General features: G+C 33.0%; 1 protein-coding gene and 1 pseudogene across 1 annotated transcript; one reads left to right on the forward strand and one right to left on the reverse strand.

Moving 5' to 3' along the window:
• Positions 1-1,967: 1,967 nt before the first annotated feature.
• On the forward strand, positions 1,968-3,212 carry LOC133674331 (uncharacterized; annotated as a pseudogene).
• A 4,005-nt stretch (positions 3,213-7,217) lies between these two features.
• Positions 7,218-14,782, reverse strand: LOC133692382 (uncharacterized). The gene is made up of 7 exons (XM_062113282.1): positions 14,590-14,782; positions 13,674-13,780; positions 10,523-13,581; positions 9,524-10,414; positions 7,911-8,990; positions 7,639-7,793; positions 7,218-7,476 (listed from the first exon to the last, which is right to left on the reverse strand). The coding sequence occupies exons 3-6, from the start codon at positions 13,568-13,570 to the stop codon at positions 7,647-7,649; spliced, it is 5,166 nt and encodes a 1,721-aa protein (XP_061969266.1). The 5' UTR covers positions 13,571-13,581; positions 13,674-13,780; positions 14,590-14,782; the 3' UTR covers positions 7,218-7,476; positions 7,639-7,646.
• Between the last annotated feature and the right edge of the window lie 960 nt (positions 14,783-15,742).

Raw genomic sequence — 15,742 nt, forward strand, 5'->3', positions numbered from 1 at the left:
AGTTCAAGTGGAACTTGACGATATATCTTCACTTTGGACCTTTATTATATTTCCAACTTTCATTACTCTTAAGGAAATGGGCCTCTCTCCTTGGTCAAGACTTCCAGAATTGTGTGCTTAGGATGATTGATTCCCTGACCAAGAAGAAACAAATTTCAATAAATGATATTAAACTCGACTGAGTGAATTAGTTTGGTAAATTAATTTAGATTAATTAAAATAAAATAAATTTTATTTGGTTAATTTTCATATAATTTATTTTTAAATCTATCTGAGATAAGCTACTAATTAAAAAATATATTTTTAAATTTTTTTTATGTTTGTTTATTATTAAAAAATTGATACAAAAATACTTTTCAAATAAAAAATTTGGTTTGTTTTTAGAATAGTATTTTTCTTTTCATTTGTACATATTATACTTTTAAAAATTTTTAAAAAATTAAAAAAAAATATCATATTATTTATTTATTATATTAAATCTAATCCTTAATTTTTTATTAATATATAGATATATATACATATATATATTTTTTTTATTTTGAATTTTTTTATTTTTAAATTTTATTCTTTAAAATTTGGTTTGGTTTAATTTTTATATCAACTTGGGTTTTTATTTTTTTTGTTATTTATTTTTATTTTATTATTTTTTTAATTAAATTTTTTAACTATTATATTTAATTTTCATTCTTTTATAGTTATTTATTTTATTTTAAATAATTTATAAAATTATAATATTTTTTTAATTTCATCATTTTTAACTTTTTTTTATTTCTTAGTTGTGGTTTTTTTAATAAATTAAAAAAAATATTAATAAGTTATATTTCAGTTTATTTTTTTATAAAACTATAAAAAACAAAAAAAAATCAATTTTTTAAAAAATACTCTTTTTTCACAAATATAAAATTAAAAAAATTATTCCGATATCAATTTAAAAGATTAACACGACGAATAAATCATTGACCGGTCAGAACTCTCATCAAGTCTGGAACTTAGGAGTAAATAAGATCATTAATGCCGGCAATGATGAAATTCCCGAAATATTTGTACTATGACTCCAATCTTTTATGACAGAGAATTGTCTACTTTCGTAATAATCTTCAACCATTTACCTACTCGTGTGTTTCACGCGTATAGATCTTTTAAAACAAGACAAAGAATTGTGCGTTCGAGACACGCGCATATCATGAGAGTGAAACTTAATTCTCCCACTGGCTCCCCAATGAAAAAGACATGGTTTTAACTGAAGAGAATAAAATGCATTGAATGGCTGCCATTTCCTTAAGAGTAATGAAAGTTGGAAATATAATTCCGATGTTAAACAAATATAACAACAAAGAATTGTGCGTTCGAGGCACGCGCATATCATGAGAGTGAAACTTAATTCTCCCACTGGCTCCCCAATGAAAAATTATTTTTATTTAAAATTATTTTTTATTTTTTATTGTTTTAATATAATGATACCAAAAATAAATTTTAATAAATAAAAAATATATATTATTTTGATATAATTATATAAAAAACAAATTCAATTATATTATCAATCACTGATTATAATTGTTATATCTTATTAGAAGTTTGCTAATCAAAATTTAGGTCATGAATTTGTAAAATTAAACTAAAAACAATGTTGATTTAATTTATAAAAAATAGTATTGTTTTGAAAAAAATATTATAATTTTAAATAAAAAAAATTAGTGTTAATCAATCAAATCTCTTTGAAATATATCAAGTTGGTTAAATTTCACCAAGTCAATTTAAATTTAACCAGGTTTATCTATAAATCAATTTAAAATAAAATTCATTTTAAACTAAGTTATTAGTAGAAGAATTATCAAACCATTGTTTAATAATATCTATGCATGTGATTTTATAATGGATTGACACATAAAACAATTGATGCAAAAACTTAAAAAAAGTGTGCCTTCTCTCATGGTAATTGATTTTTAAAGATTACACGTGGTACAACGATGATTGTTATAGAACTGTGCATCGGTTGGCAGCCGCTCCATGCGTTTTCACTCCCCTACATAAGATTAGTTGAAATTGAGCATTCTTTGTAATCATTTCTCATTTAACATCGATCTATATAATCGTGTGTATGTTCTTAAAATTATTTGAAGACAAAACTTGATTTTAATTTACGTATCAATGTGAGTATATATAATTATCAAATAAAAAAAATCAATTAATTGTATCAATAAATTGGGAAGAAAATGGCTTTTTTCAAATAGACAAAAATAATTTATCACTTTTAATAAGTAGAGTATTTTTCTTCTTTTATATATATATATATATATATATATATATATATATATATATATATATATCTTTTTCTATATAGTATATATTGATACCCAACAGCAGTAGCAATTCAGAGATTTTGATCACAAAAGACTTGCTAGGAGGGTTTTCAAAGGTTAGTAACAAAGATTTGGATCTGGAATTGCAATTCACAAAAACTTGGGATGTGCCTCTTAATTTAAAGGTATATATGGTTTTATACCCTATCTTTTTTATAGCCAAGAAACAATCTTGATAGTTTCTCTCATATTGATGAACAGTTTTTGTACAGAATTTAAGCTTCTGGTTATCATTTCGATTAAATACATATTTTTCAGTAGCCACGAAACATAAATCTTTTATTTTTTAGTTTAGAAGAACTGACTGTTCTTGTTTTTGGCTGTAGTCGAATAATATTAATTGTTGATGAATTGGGATTTTCTTGCAGTCTGCAGGGAAGGTATACTCGCAGAGATGCAACTTTGTAAGCTCGCCATTACCATCCCTTGACAACACGAAGCATCACAAACAGAGAACCATCCAAGAATCAGAGGTTCAAGATTCTAAGTCTCCGCCATTGAGGTTCTTGGAAGAAAGCTGCTTGGAATTGAAACTTGTACCTTCAATTCATTGTGAAAGTGTATGCACTCTTGATAAGGTAAAGTCTGCTTTGCAAAGAGAAGAGAAAGAGATCATGACTAAGAAGAGATCACCACCACCACCACCACCAACCCCACCAGCCAGTGACATTAAAGAAGATGAGATTAGCACCTACATTCTCTTCAACAGGAGTATTTGCTGCTGCTTGCACTGGTTGCTTGCTATATGTGATTACATTGAAGACCAATCCCAAGTGCCCTAGCTGTAACTTCACTGTTCCATCTCCATTAGTTACGAAGAAGCCCAGAATTGACCTCAATGCTTCACTTTGATTCTGTAATCATGTTTCAAGAAAAGAGGAGAACTAGTCAAGTCCTGTGTACTTGAATTCTTGAAAATTATGATTCTGTGTATGAAAAATAGGTTTTTTTTCCTTTTATATATGTCTTAGGCCAATGTAGGATAGGTGAAACCCTGATAATTGCCTGAATATTTGAAAAACTTTATAAGAAGGTAATAGAATTAAAGAACATGTCGTTTGCCTTGTGGGTTTTTCATGCCTTTCAAAATGTACATAGATCAATATGATGTCATGAAAATCTTGATGCTAGCTTTTCGCATTGAAAATGCGATTATTCTTTTGGTGCTGGTTTAAGGCCCTCAGCTTCGATGGATTGCATGAATCCGACTAAAAAGGGTTTAGTCTTGTTATGTATAATTTGAATCAAGGATACTATTACGATATATAATGGAAATTAAACTTGATTTGGCTTGAAATGTTAATATAACACCTGGTCAATCCGATTCTAAGCTAAATTTGACCTTGATTGATCTAGCGATTTATTGTTAAAATCTATTTTAATTTTTTTAAAATAATTTTATTTTAAATTGATACAGATAAACTTAAATTAATTTATTTAACTTATTACTTGGATCTTGAGCTGAACCATGAATTCACAGAGGTTCATAACTTTGCTTTATACATGTACAAACCTAACATGGGATTCACTAGCTTTTAACACCGTCAATGCTACGATCAATAAATCATTTTTCCTTTAGTCATTTTTAGTGTTACAATACATTTATTTGAGCAAGACAAGATGTCTCTCCCCATGCCTAATTTCCAACTCAGGAGGCCTTTTATTGATGTTTTAGATCATTTATACATGTTACTTAAAGAAAAAGAGCAGCGGAAGATTTTTACAGATAAAAAATAGCCTTAAACCACTGCTACTTCCGCGAGAGTCTACTCACAGACTCGCATAAAAGAGGCGGTCCAATGCTGACAACAATGTCTTCATTTAATGAGCCACGTCAACATCAAGCAATTAAGGCGAGGAAATCTTAACTCAACCTTGGACAACTAACTATGGCAACGTCCCTGTCGAACACGTGTCAATCTAAAACAAGACCAAGCATTAATGGTTTCTTAAACTCAAGTGCCACATGTCAAACATTTTGGTGGCTGTCATTTAATGTGGCTGTCGCTCTAAGCGAGCCCAGGACGAAACTAAATGAAATGATCAAATGCTTTAAGAGAATCAGAAATTAAATGAAAAAAATTAGGTTATATTTGTTTAATATTCAAGGGTGATACCAATAAAAAAAACATAAAAATATATTTGATGGAAGAAATCCCTTTCAACACTGATACCTCTGCGAACTCTGCGGAAAAAAACATCAGTAGCATGCCAGCAGCCACGCATTATCAAAGCCCCCTCCTCATCACGCAAGACAAACGCTGCTCCCATAGCCTCTTCATTATTGTCAACTGCTGCATCTATATTGCATTTGATAAAACCAGGAGGAGGTTTCTCCCATTTAGGCAAACTAGGATGAATTGCTATATGTGGTGGTGTAAACCGAGAAGCAGACCAGCTAGAGAGAAAGTCCAGACCTGCTTGAACAGCTCTATAGGACGAGAAGGAATAATTGTTCCTTACCTGTTCGTTTCTCGTATTCCAAATAGCCCAGATTGTGACTGCAAATCTTAACAACAAATTCTCATCAAACAACTGGAAGTAGGAAAAAAACCATTGCGGAAAGCTGACATTGCTTGAGAAGGATTCCACCCCTTTTGCATCAGACCAGCCTTTGTATGAGTTGTATTATTTCGTTGATTGATAGCTTCTAAGATATATCTCCACAAGGATAAAGCCCTTAATATTTTATGTAGTTCACCACTGTGCTAACTTTGCCCCTTAGGAGGTTAATCCCCATGAGGCACTTGTTCCTCACTTTTTTGGGTAGAAGTTGCTTGAGTTCATATTTATGTTATAGGCCGTGGGTCTGGCTTATGATGTTGTATTTAGCATGTTTTTTTAACAATAGTCCAAATTCAATGGACTAATTGTTGTGTGTGATAGAATTAATCTAGTAAGTTTAGCTTTAGACAGCCCAAATAAATAGAAAGGTGATTTCTTTTTCATTGATGCCTTTTGATTTATTATTTTATATTTAAGTATAATTCTTCATTCTTGTTGATCATTATAATATAATCTTACTGGTATGTTAATATGACATGTTAACTATTTTTAACATTAAAAACTCTTTGCGTTTTAAAAGTCTATTTATTTTATTTTTATTCTACAAATCTTTTTTTCCTTCTCAACATTGTTTTGAGATAGTTACATTTATAAATTAAATTTGCTGTTTATTTTCATTTGTATTATTAAAAATATTAAATTGAATATACCTGAAAAAAAATATTACAATCTCAAAGGCAAACACTAATTCTTTTCAAAGCTAGAGGATTTATCCTTTTACTTGCATCTTGGAATTTCATATTCTGTCAATAAATTTATAAATTGATATATATATATATATATATATATATATATATATATATATATATATATATATATGTAAGGACTATGGACACCACTTATCTCCACATTGGTATGATATTGTCCACTTTGGACCTAAGCCCTCATGGATTTGCTCTTGGGCTATACCCAAAAGGCCTCATACCAATGGAGATATTTGTCCATCCTTATATACCCATGATCCTCCCCATTTCTAGCCAATGTGGGACTTTGGTTGTATACCCAACAATCCTCCCCTCAAACAAAGGACCACCGAGCCTCCCCTCAAACCGATCATTCATCCATCCACTCTCAACCAACCAGGATTCTTCATTCTCTACTTCACCGTGTTGGGGTCAGGACACGTCCATGAAGCATCTGGAGAGCACTACCTGACTTGAGAGTTTGCTCTTTCTAGGTCAACTCCTCTTCACCGTGTTAGGATCAGGACACGTCCATGAAGGGAGCACACCGCCTATCCAATAGAGCTGCTCCATGGATTACATCGTGATTGGGGGCCCACCACCTTCTGTTCGGCATTCCGAGGATTCATCCATCATGGCTAACTCCGGGGGCCTGGCTCTGATACTACTTGTAAGGACTATGGACACCACTTATCTCCACATTGGTATGATATTGTCCACTTTGGACCTAAGCCCTCATGGATTTGCTCTTGGGCTATACCCAAAAGGCCTCATACCAATGGAGATATTTGTCCATCCTTATATACCCATGATCCTCCCCATTTCTAGCCAATGTGGGACTTTGGTTGTATACCCAACAGCATACACACACACACTCATTCACATGTATTTATATATATTCGTGTAGAAACGATATTACTGTACGATACGTACAATAACAAGTTAACCAAGTGACTGATAGAGGATAAATAATTGCAGCCATTTTTCCTGCAAGAATGAATTATTAGCATGTTTTTTAAATTCCAATGCCAAACTAATCAATTATAAAAAGATAAAAATAATTGAGTTAACTTGTTAAATTTATAATACAAGTTATTAACCTTAGCTAATCATATATAAAGTAAATTATGATAAATTATTAAGCCGACTCCAATAAACTAAATGTTAAAATATAAAATTAAAAAAAAATATAAATAAAAAATAAAAAATGAAAAATATATATTATTGAAATGAATAATATTTGATGAGGCGGTAAATTTACCATCTCTTTTTAGCTTATATTGTAAAAAGACCTTATTCATTGGCTTATTATTTGAGTGCGATTGGATTAGCTGTTAAGAAAAGGCATTTTGTTTTTTCTCTAGAGTTATTCCTGTACCAAAACCTATCATGGAACACTTTCCTGACATGATGAAGCACTCCATAATTATTACTTGAAAGTGCAAGCAAAGCAGATCTTCAAAAATATTCCATCCTTTTTCTATCATTGATCTTCGAAATAATGGGTAGAAACCATATTATTGTACGGTACGCACAATAACAAGTTAATCATATAAAGAATCCGTAATAAAAATAGAACATCAAAATGAGAAGAATGAGAATCCACACATTAAACAATAAGCACACAAATGAGTAAACATTATACCCTTGTTTTTTAAGGTTCAGACACTTGAAAAAGAAACACAAATGGGCAAATAAACAGAAGCCCTTATTTCTTGAGGTTCGCACAATAAATAACTTCACACACAGCAAACACATAGATAGATAAGTTAATAACCTTGTTTTGGGAGTTTTATGGTAAATAAGACTGTTATACAATGTGAAGCCAAATTGTATCCCATAGCTGAATCTCCGTGAAATCACCAAAACTGATGCAAACATGAAGAACTGTTAGCATATGTGATCATCTAGGCATATCACATATGTTGATTTAATTTAACCATTTAAAGAATGATAGAAGATAAATAATTGCAGCTATTTTACCTGCATGAATTATTAGCATGTTTTTCAAATTCCAATGCTAAACTTACCATCTGACTTAATTATCATGACCACCTCCATCCTCATCTTTTTCCTCTTCCTCCTCCTCGACCTCGTCCCACCACCCATTATTTCGAGTACACATTCTAGAAGTGGTGGTTGGCACGGAGCAACCAGTGCTTGAATCCTCAACTACTTGAGATACCTGCAAAACCAGTTCAAGCATGTCATACGCATTCTAACTTATAAGTCTTATTATTGAGTGAAACAATAAACAAAAACACTAAAAGAGAGGCAAGAAATCATGTCAAATATGCAGCACCTCTGATTGAGCACTCATTGAACCATTTGATGTAGTAGCAAATCTTGTGGTCAGCTTTGGACATTGACGCACCAACAACATCACCAAACGAGGGAATAAGAAATCATAACATCCATGACTAAAGCAAACAATACTTGGTAATTTTTCTAGAATCAGCAACTGCAGACCAGGGAGCACCATCTCCTTCTCAATATTGGCAGGTGAAGCATGGTTATCTTGCCCAAATACTCTCAATAGTTGAGAGGATTCTCTTACTTCAAGTGATTGAAGCCTTTTGAGACCTGAAGCCATGGCTACCGGGAAGAGACTCTTCAACTTATTGCATCCTCTAATCTTAAATCGACACAAATTAGGGAAGCATGAAGATTGGAGATCACTTCCTGACAATATCTGATCATTTTCATCATCATTATCCTTAGCAATGATTTGCTCCAATTCCTCACAATTTGATATCTTTAGAACTTCAAGTTGGCCTAGACTAGCAATGATGTTGATTGTGAATACATGTGTCAGTCTGTCACACTTTTTCACCTTCAAAGTAGTCAAATTGCTCGGCACGAGACCTTTCCAAATACACCTCAAGTCTGGCAATAAGTTCAAGTGTAATGTTTCCAAACTCACAAGTGAAAGTTCATGCCCACATCTTCTATTAGTTACCAAACATCCAACTTGCATTAAATCCTGTACTCCTTCCAATTTAGGTAAGCATGAAGATTGGAGATCACTTCCTGACAATATCTGATCATTTTCATCGTCATTATCCTTAGCAATGATTTGCTCCAATTCCTCACAATTTGATATCTTTAGAACTTCAAGTTGGACTAGACTAGCAATGATGTTGATTGTGAATACATGTGTCAGTCTGTCACACTTTTTCACCTTCAAAGTAGTCAAATTGCTTGGCACGAGACCCTTCCAAATACACCTCAAGTCTGGCAATAAGTTCAAGTGTAATGCTTCCAAACTCACAAGTGAAAGTTCATGCCCACCTCTTCTATTAGTTACCAAATATCCAACTTGCATTAAATCTTGTACTCCTTCCAAGTTTTCAATAGATATGCCTTTCAAATTCATAAACCCCTGCATCAAAAGAAAACAATGGGAATATGAAATCATATTTTTTCATATTTATGATAATATGAATATAAACTATTATTTTATATTAATTAAATTAAAAGCAATCATGAAATAATATACTTATTAACTCAAAAAAATTAATTTTTATATTCTATTTATAATAAAAAAAAATTATGTCATTATCCAAAAATAAAAATATAAAAGAAAATAATTTGAATTTTACATATTAGTAAATTTTTTTTAATAAAAATGCTTGATTATTGATCATTTAAATTATTTTTTTCTTACAAAAAGTGAAAAAAAATTGTAAAAAAAAACATGAAATATATAAAAAAATATATATGTTTTGTGAATTCAATACAAATTTGGTGCTTTTGAAGTTCTTTGAATGAGAAAATGTTGTATTTAAAAAGAAAGTTTCAATTTTTACTTTTTGACTCTATTGTTTTAAAAGATAGAACAAATTATCACAATGTATTGAAGTTGACAATTTAAATTAGAAAAGAAAAAAAAATGGAGAAATATAAAGGACGTACTCGAAGCTGTGCCAACAAATTACCCCATTCTTCGAGGCCAGAGATGCTTAGACATTGCAAAGAAGGCAATTGGGCAGCAAAATCCTTTGGACCAAAAAAGCTGCACTTTGAAAGAGACAATTCTCTTAACTGAGGGAAGTCGATGATGCCATCTTTAATTTTAGACTTGACGATGATGTCATCTCCTTCTTCACTGTAAAATACTTGCTTTAAATTGTCAGCAAAATGAATCTTCATCTTTTTCAGGTTCTGAAGACTTGGAGACACGGAGACAGGGAAGACATATTCCAGTTTTTCACAGCCACTTATAGAGAGAGTTTTTAATTTTGGGAAGCCAAGAGACTCTGGAATTATTTCCCCTTCGTCATCCTTCTTTCTGATAAGACGCTTCAATCCACGGCAACCGAATATCTCAAGTGTTTCCAGATGAATAAGACTTTGAGCGAGGGACGGTGTGAAGATAAATGTCAGTTTGTCAAGAGATGACAACTCCAGACGAGTAAGACTTTGAAGGCTGACATGTCTAATGGGCCCCTTCCATATACATTTGAGCTCAGGTAAATCTGACAGCAGTAACTCCGTTAAAGATGACAGCAGCGGCAGCTCCTTCTCCTCATTACTTCCTTCATCAGCCTCACCCAATTCAAATACCTCTTCCAATGATTTGCATTTTTTAATTACCACGCTCCTTAGATTTTTCAAAGCTTGCCGCCATTTTGCTGGAAACAGAGTGCGAATATCCCCACATTTTCTCACTTCTACATGTTGTAATCTTTGAAAGAAGTCCTTTTGCGACCCATGGCCATGGGTGGTCATCTGATCAGAGGACAATACTATATTTTTTAAACCCTCCACTCTCCAAAAATCAATATGAGACACAGTAGGAAACAACTGCCAAGAAATTATTGTTTCAAAAATTAGAACAAATTATCACAATGTATTGAAGTTAACAATTTAAATTAGAAAAGAAAAAAAAATGGAGAAATATAAAGGGCGTACTCGAAGCTGTGCCAACAAATTACCCCATTCTTCGAGGCAAGAGATGCTTAGACATTGCAAAGAAGGCAATTGGGCAGCAAAATCCTTTGGACCAAAAAAGCTGCACTTTGAAAGAGACAATTCTCTTAACTGAGGGAAGTCGATGATGCCATCTTTAATTTTAGACTTGACGATGATGTCATCTCCTTCTCCACTGTAAAATACTTGCTTTAAATTGTCAGCAAAATGAATCTTCATCTCTTCCAGGTTCTGAAGACTTGGAGACACGGAAACAGGGAAGACATATTCCAGTTTTTCACAGCCACTTATAGAGAGAGTTTTTAATTTTGGGAAGCCAAGAGACTCTGGAATTATTTCCCCTTCGTCATCCTTCTTTCTGATAAGACGCTTCAATCCACGGCAACCGAATATCTCAAGTGTTTCCAGATGAATAAGACTTTGAGCGAGGGACGGTGTGAAGATAAATGTCAGTTTGTCAAGAGATGACAACTCCAGACGAGTAAAACTTTGAAGGCTGACATGTCTAGTGGGTCCCTTCCATATACATTTGAGCTCAGGTAAATATGACAACCGTAACGTTGTTAAAGATGACAGTAGCGGCAGCTCCTTCTCCTCGTTAATTCCTTCTTCAGCCTCATCAAATTCAAATACCTCTTCCAATGATTTGCAATCATAAGTTTTCACACTCCTTAGATTTTTCAAAGCTTGCCGCCATTTTGCTGGAAACAGAGTGCGAATATCCCCACATTCATTCACTTCGACATTTTCTAATCTTTGTAAGAAGTCTTTTTGCGACCCATGGCCAGAGGGCAATTCTATATTTTCTAAACTCTTAACGTCGCGTAAATGAATTTGAGACACAGTAGGAAACAACTGCTCAAATGTCTTTGCATTTAAGGATGTGGCGCTGATACCACCCAAATATAATCCTGTCGAGGTTGGGTATCCTCTTTTTGAATACCCATTCCCTAACACTATATCATATTTGAGCAACCTGGGAAAAACAAAATCTCTGGGAATGCATTCAACCTTCGGTATCGTCAATGATAATACAGCTAAATGAGACAGTGAATTTCGCTCTGTTAGGCTTGCATTCATTCCTTCTGTGCTGTCACATCCAACAACATCCCATCCCTTGAAGCTCCCGATCAACAGTTCTTCTAACTTCTTCAACCTTCCTATCAAATTCACAGGAATCCTTTCATCAGGTAATTCTTCAACGGAGTCGCACCACATGAAACCAAGAATCTGAAGTCTTTGCAGCTTTCTCAACCAAATGAGGTCCTTGCATTCACACCTTCTCAACAGCAACGATTGAAGGTTCGTCGAGAATTGAAGTGATTGCAATGACAAACACCCTCCCTCTAGAGACAATACTTCTATTGCTTTCATCCCTTCAAAAAACCTCTCTGGAACATTCAAACCACGATCCAGTTCTAATAATAGAACTTTGAGCTGTGGACACACCAATCCTTCAGGAAGATCTGTTAGTTTATTGCCCATTAACGAGATTACTGTACAGCCTTCAAAGCTTTTATTGCTCGTTGGCCACTCCTTCAACCCAAAGCCAGCCTTTACAATGAATCCGTATTTTTCTGATGATGCTATCTGAATAGCAACATCACGAACCAAGTCATGCATTTTCACATATTCTTCAGTTTCTGTTCCTAACAGCATACAACAAGCTTTGAGGTTTTCGATTTCCATATAAACTCGTTTCCTTGCTCCTTCAATGGACTTCACATCTTGATATAACCCGTAGCCAACTGCGTATCTCGTCAACCCCTCGATTGGAATGTTGTAATCTTCTGGAAATAAACAGCATAGCAAGAAACATAACTTGGTTTTCTCGTTCTTCAAATAATCATAGCTCAATTTAAGACATACATATGCATTTCTTCGGTCATCAAATTTTTCCATGTGCCGAGATTGAGATTTTTTGAGCTCTTCAGATGCTACTTCCCACTCATGTTCAGATTTATCTTTTAGAGCCTTTCCCACTGCCACAAGTGCTATCGGCAAGCCTTGGCATTCTCTCGCAACCTCCTTTGCCACTCTGTTCAAGTCCGAGTCCTCATCACGTAAACCTGCATTGTTTTTGAATAAAGCCCATGCTTCATTTTCTGATAAGAGACTTAAGAACACTTTTGGCTGGCACTCCATATAAGAACATATGTCTTGAAGACGTGTTGTTAGAAGAATTTTACAACCCATGTGAGCATCACCAAATGGGATCCCTATCTCTTTCAAGTCAATATCTTTCCAAACATCATCCAGGATTATAAGCATCTTCTTTCCCTGCAGTCTCTGCCATAATTCATTTGCTCTCCCTTCTTTACTCTTCTTGACAAAAGTCAGATCTAAACTATCTGCCATTTGATCCTGGATGCCTGTGACATTTAGATTCTGGGACACCGTAGCTTTCAAAACTTCATCAAAAAGGTGCAACTCTTTGGCTCTCCTGCCCACTTCATTCACCAGGGTGGTTTTACCCACCCCTCCCATGCCGTACAGTCCGATCATATTGACATTGTCATCTTTGAGAGCTTTCATAATCTGTTCGAAAGCTTCTTCTGACGATTTTGAGAACATGAATTCCTTTGATGGAAGAAATTCTATGGGCTGAGGAGGAGCTTTGCAGGAAACTGTTGTAAACTTTTTGCTAGTTTCTTGTAGTTTTCTGAAAGTCTCCGACGTCTTGGCCAGTGTCATGCTTAACTTGAATTGTCGCATGCAGTTTGGACACCAAGTGAAGCATTTGCCATTTTTTTCTATTTCATTTTCCAAAGGCTTCGCACCTTCAATTCCGTTGTTTGCATCTTCCAGCCATTTGATGACATCTTTGTAAATTTCTTCAGCATTCCTTTCAGCACCTCGGACAGCATCTTGCAGACGATCTTTTACCGAAACCAGGTTCTCCTTTTGTTCTTTGAATTCTTGAGCAAAATTGTTGAAACAGAACATGTAACGGAACTGCCTTCCTACTGGTTCCACCATGAGATCTTCTATCTTGGATATAATGGGTCCAGCAGCACTTATGATATCCATTTTCCACCGGCCTGAAAATCAAAGAAATAAAGATACAGAACGTGAGAGTGAGTCATTACAAGTAAAATAGGCATTGAGAGAATGAGAATAGTAATTTCATTACCTTAATTTGTGAAAATATATGCGGAAAGCACCGGTACTGACTGCTCAATAATAAAATATAGCGAGAGGAACAAAAGGAGAAGGCCTTTAGCTCTGTATGGAAGCCAGCTTCAAGAGCAACAAGGCAAGGTATAAGTAGAACGATAAACATTTAATTCCTTGTCCTAACATAACAATTATTTACACAATAGTTCATAGATCATTGTAATCCCTTTGTCCCCTCATCAATAGCTATCCATGCCATGTGTTAAAATTCACACTTACCCTAACAATTATGTACACAATTGTTCTTAGATCTCTGTGCATTTCCATAAAAAAGATAGAAATACTCTTTTTTTCTTTCTCAAAACCAATAAAAAGAAAAGATAGCATATCATCAATCTAATGAATATATTTATAAAAGAACGACTTTATGTTGAAAAGAGGAGAAGTATTAAAACAAAATAGTTTTTTACACAACAACTTTATCTAATGAAGTTGATTTGGTTTCAATTTTTTTATCTTAATTTTAAACACTATTTTCCTCGATTATATATAGTTCATAGCTTTATCTAATGAAGCTGATTTGGTTTCAATTTTATTATCTTAATTTTAAACACTCGTTTCCTCGATCATTAAGTAATGGGAATATCTATCCTTTCTTTTTTTATATCTAGTTCATAGATCTATGTGCTTTTTCCATAAAACAAAGATAGAAATACTTTTTTTTTCCCTTCTCAAAACCAATAAAAAGAATTTCATTAGTGAAAGATAGCATACCACCGATCTATCGAATACATTGAAACAAAATAGTTTACACTTATGAGTTTAAAGCAGCAATTCCCACAAAAATGCAATTTTATGAAATAATTAAAATAAAAAGCATAATATAAAGATAATTACGAACAAATAAGACAATAATATGTACAAGTACTCACCTAGCAAAGAGAGAAAGGAATGGAAGGCTGATGAAGATCACTTTGACACCTGCACGCATGATACTAGCTCCTCTTTACTTCCAATAACACATTAATCTAAAGCTATGATCGGTAAATTTTTTTTATTTTTTTTGAAAATTATGAATAAGGAGAAAAAAAAAGAGACTTGCAAGGAACTCCACAAAGGATCAAACTTAGGTGAATCGAATATTAAGCAAAATTATAAACGAAGTTTTTAAAAATATTTAAAATCTTCTAAGGATTTTTCCTTTGCTGAAGAGGATAAAGACACATTATATAGAAATAATAACCAGAAGTTTAATTGGTTGAAACACTCCCTGATTAATCAGTCAATGGAAATTAAAATCCCAATCTTTTTCAATTTTTTTCCTTGTCTCTTGTAGTTTTGCATTAAGACAATGCAAAACTTTCATAAGTTTTATTCTCTGTTTAGAAGTATAGTGATAATTGTTTTTAAAATATTTTTTATGTTGAAATATATTAAAATAATATATATTTTTTATTTTTTAAAAGTTATTTTTGAAATAATTACATCAAAACATTTCAAAACATAAAAAAATTAATTTTTAATAAAAACATGATTTCAACCACTTACCCAGAACTCCCATCTAACAAGCAACAGAAGGTGACACAAGTAATATTTGTTTTTAAAAGCAAAACAAATACTCCTGTAATGACTATCTCTTGCATTACACACTCAAGTAATAAGACCTGCCCATTACATCATACAGAAAGCTAAAAGAACAAGGCTATTGATAGCATCCAGCAAGGTTTTATTTCATTTCAGTCCTTTTATTTTTTTTCTATTTCACCCTTCGATACTTCAAATTGTTTTTTTTTTTAATTTGATTTAATAGGGTGTTGTTTTTCTCTTGAGTTGTTGTGATTACCCTCGCATATGCGCTATGCTGGGAATTACAATTACAAATTACAGTTTCAAATTTAGAAAACAATTAAGAGAAAGGACCTGTGACATGGAGATAAGGTAATCCGAGAAGCCAATAGATTGTCGTCACTTGTTCAACCTTATCTTCTCCTTACAGTTTTTTTTTAATGTTTTTTTAATTGAATTTGCTTGAGTTTTGTTTGAAAATATATTAAATTAATATTTCTTATGATTTTAACATATCAA

Source organism: Populus nigra, chromosome 1, assembly GCF_951802175.1.
Source record: "Populus nigra chromosome 1, ddPopNigr1.1, whole genome shotgun sequence".
Lineage (NCBI taxonomy): Eukaryota > Viridiplantae > Streptophyta > Magnoliopsida > Malpighiales > Salicaceae > Populus > Populus nigra.

Coding starts and splice junctions, on each gene's coding strand:
- LOC133692382 (XM_062113282.1), bottom strand. CDS start 13,570: ATGGATATCATAAGTGCTGCTGGACCCATTATATCCAAGATAGAAGAT. Junction 8,991..9,523: donor ATTTGTTGGCACAGCTTCGA/GTACGTCCTTTA, acceptor CTTTTGATGCAG/GGGTTTATGAATTTGAAAGG. Junction 7,794..7,910: donor CAATGAGTGCTCAATCAGAG/GTGCTGCATATT, acceptor CTGGTTTTGCAG/GTATCTCAAGTAGTTGAGGA.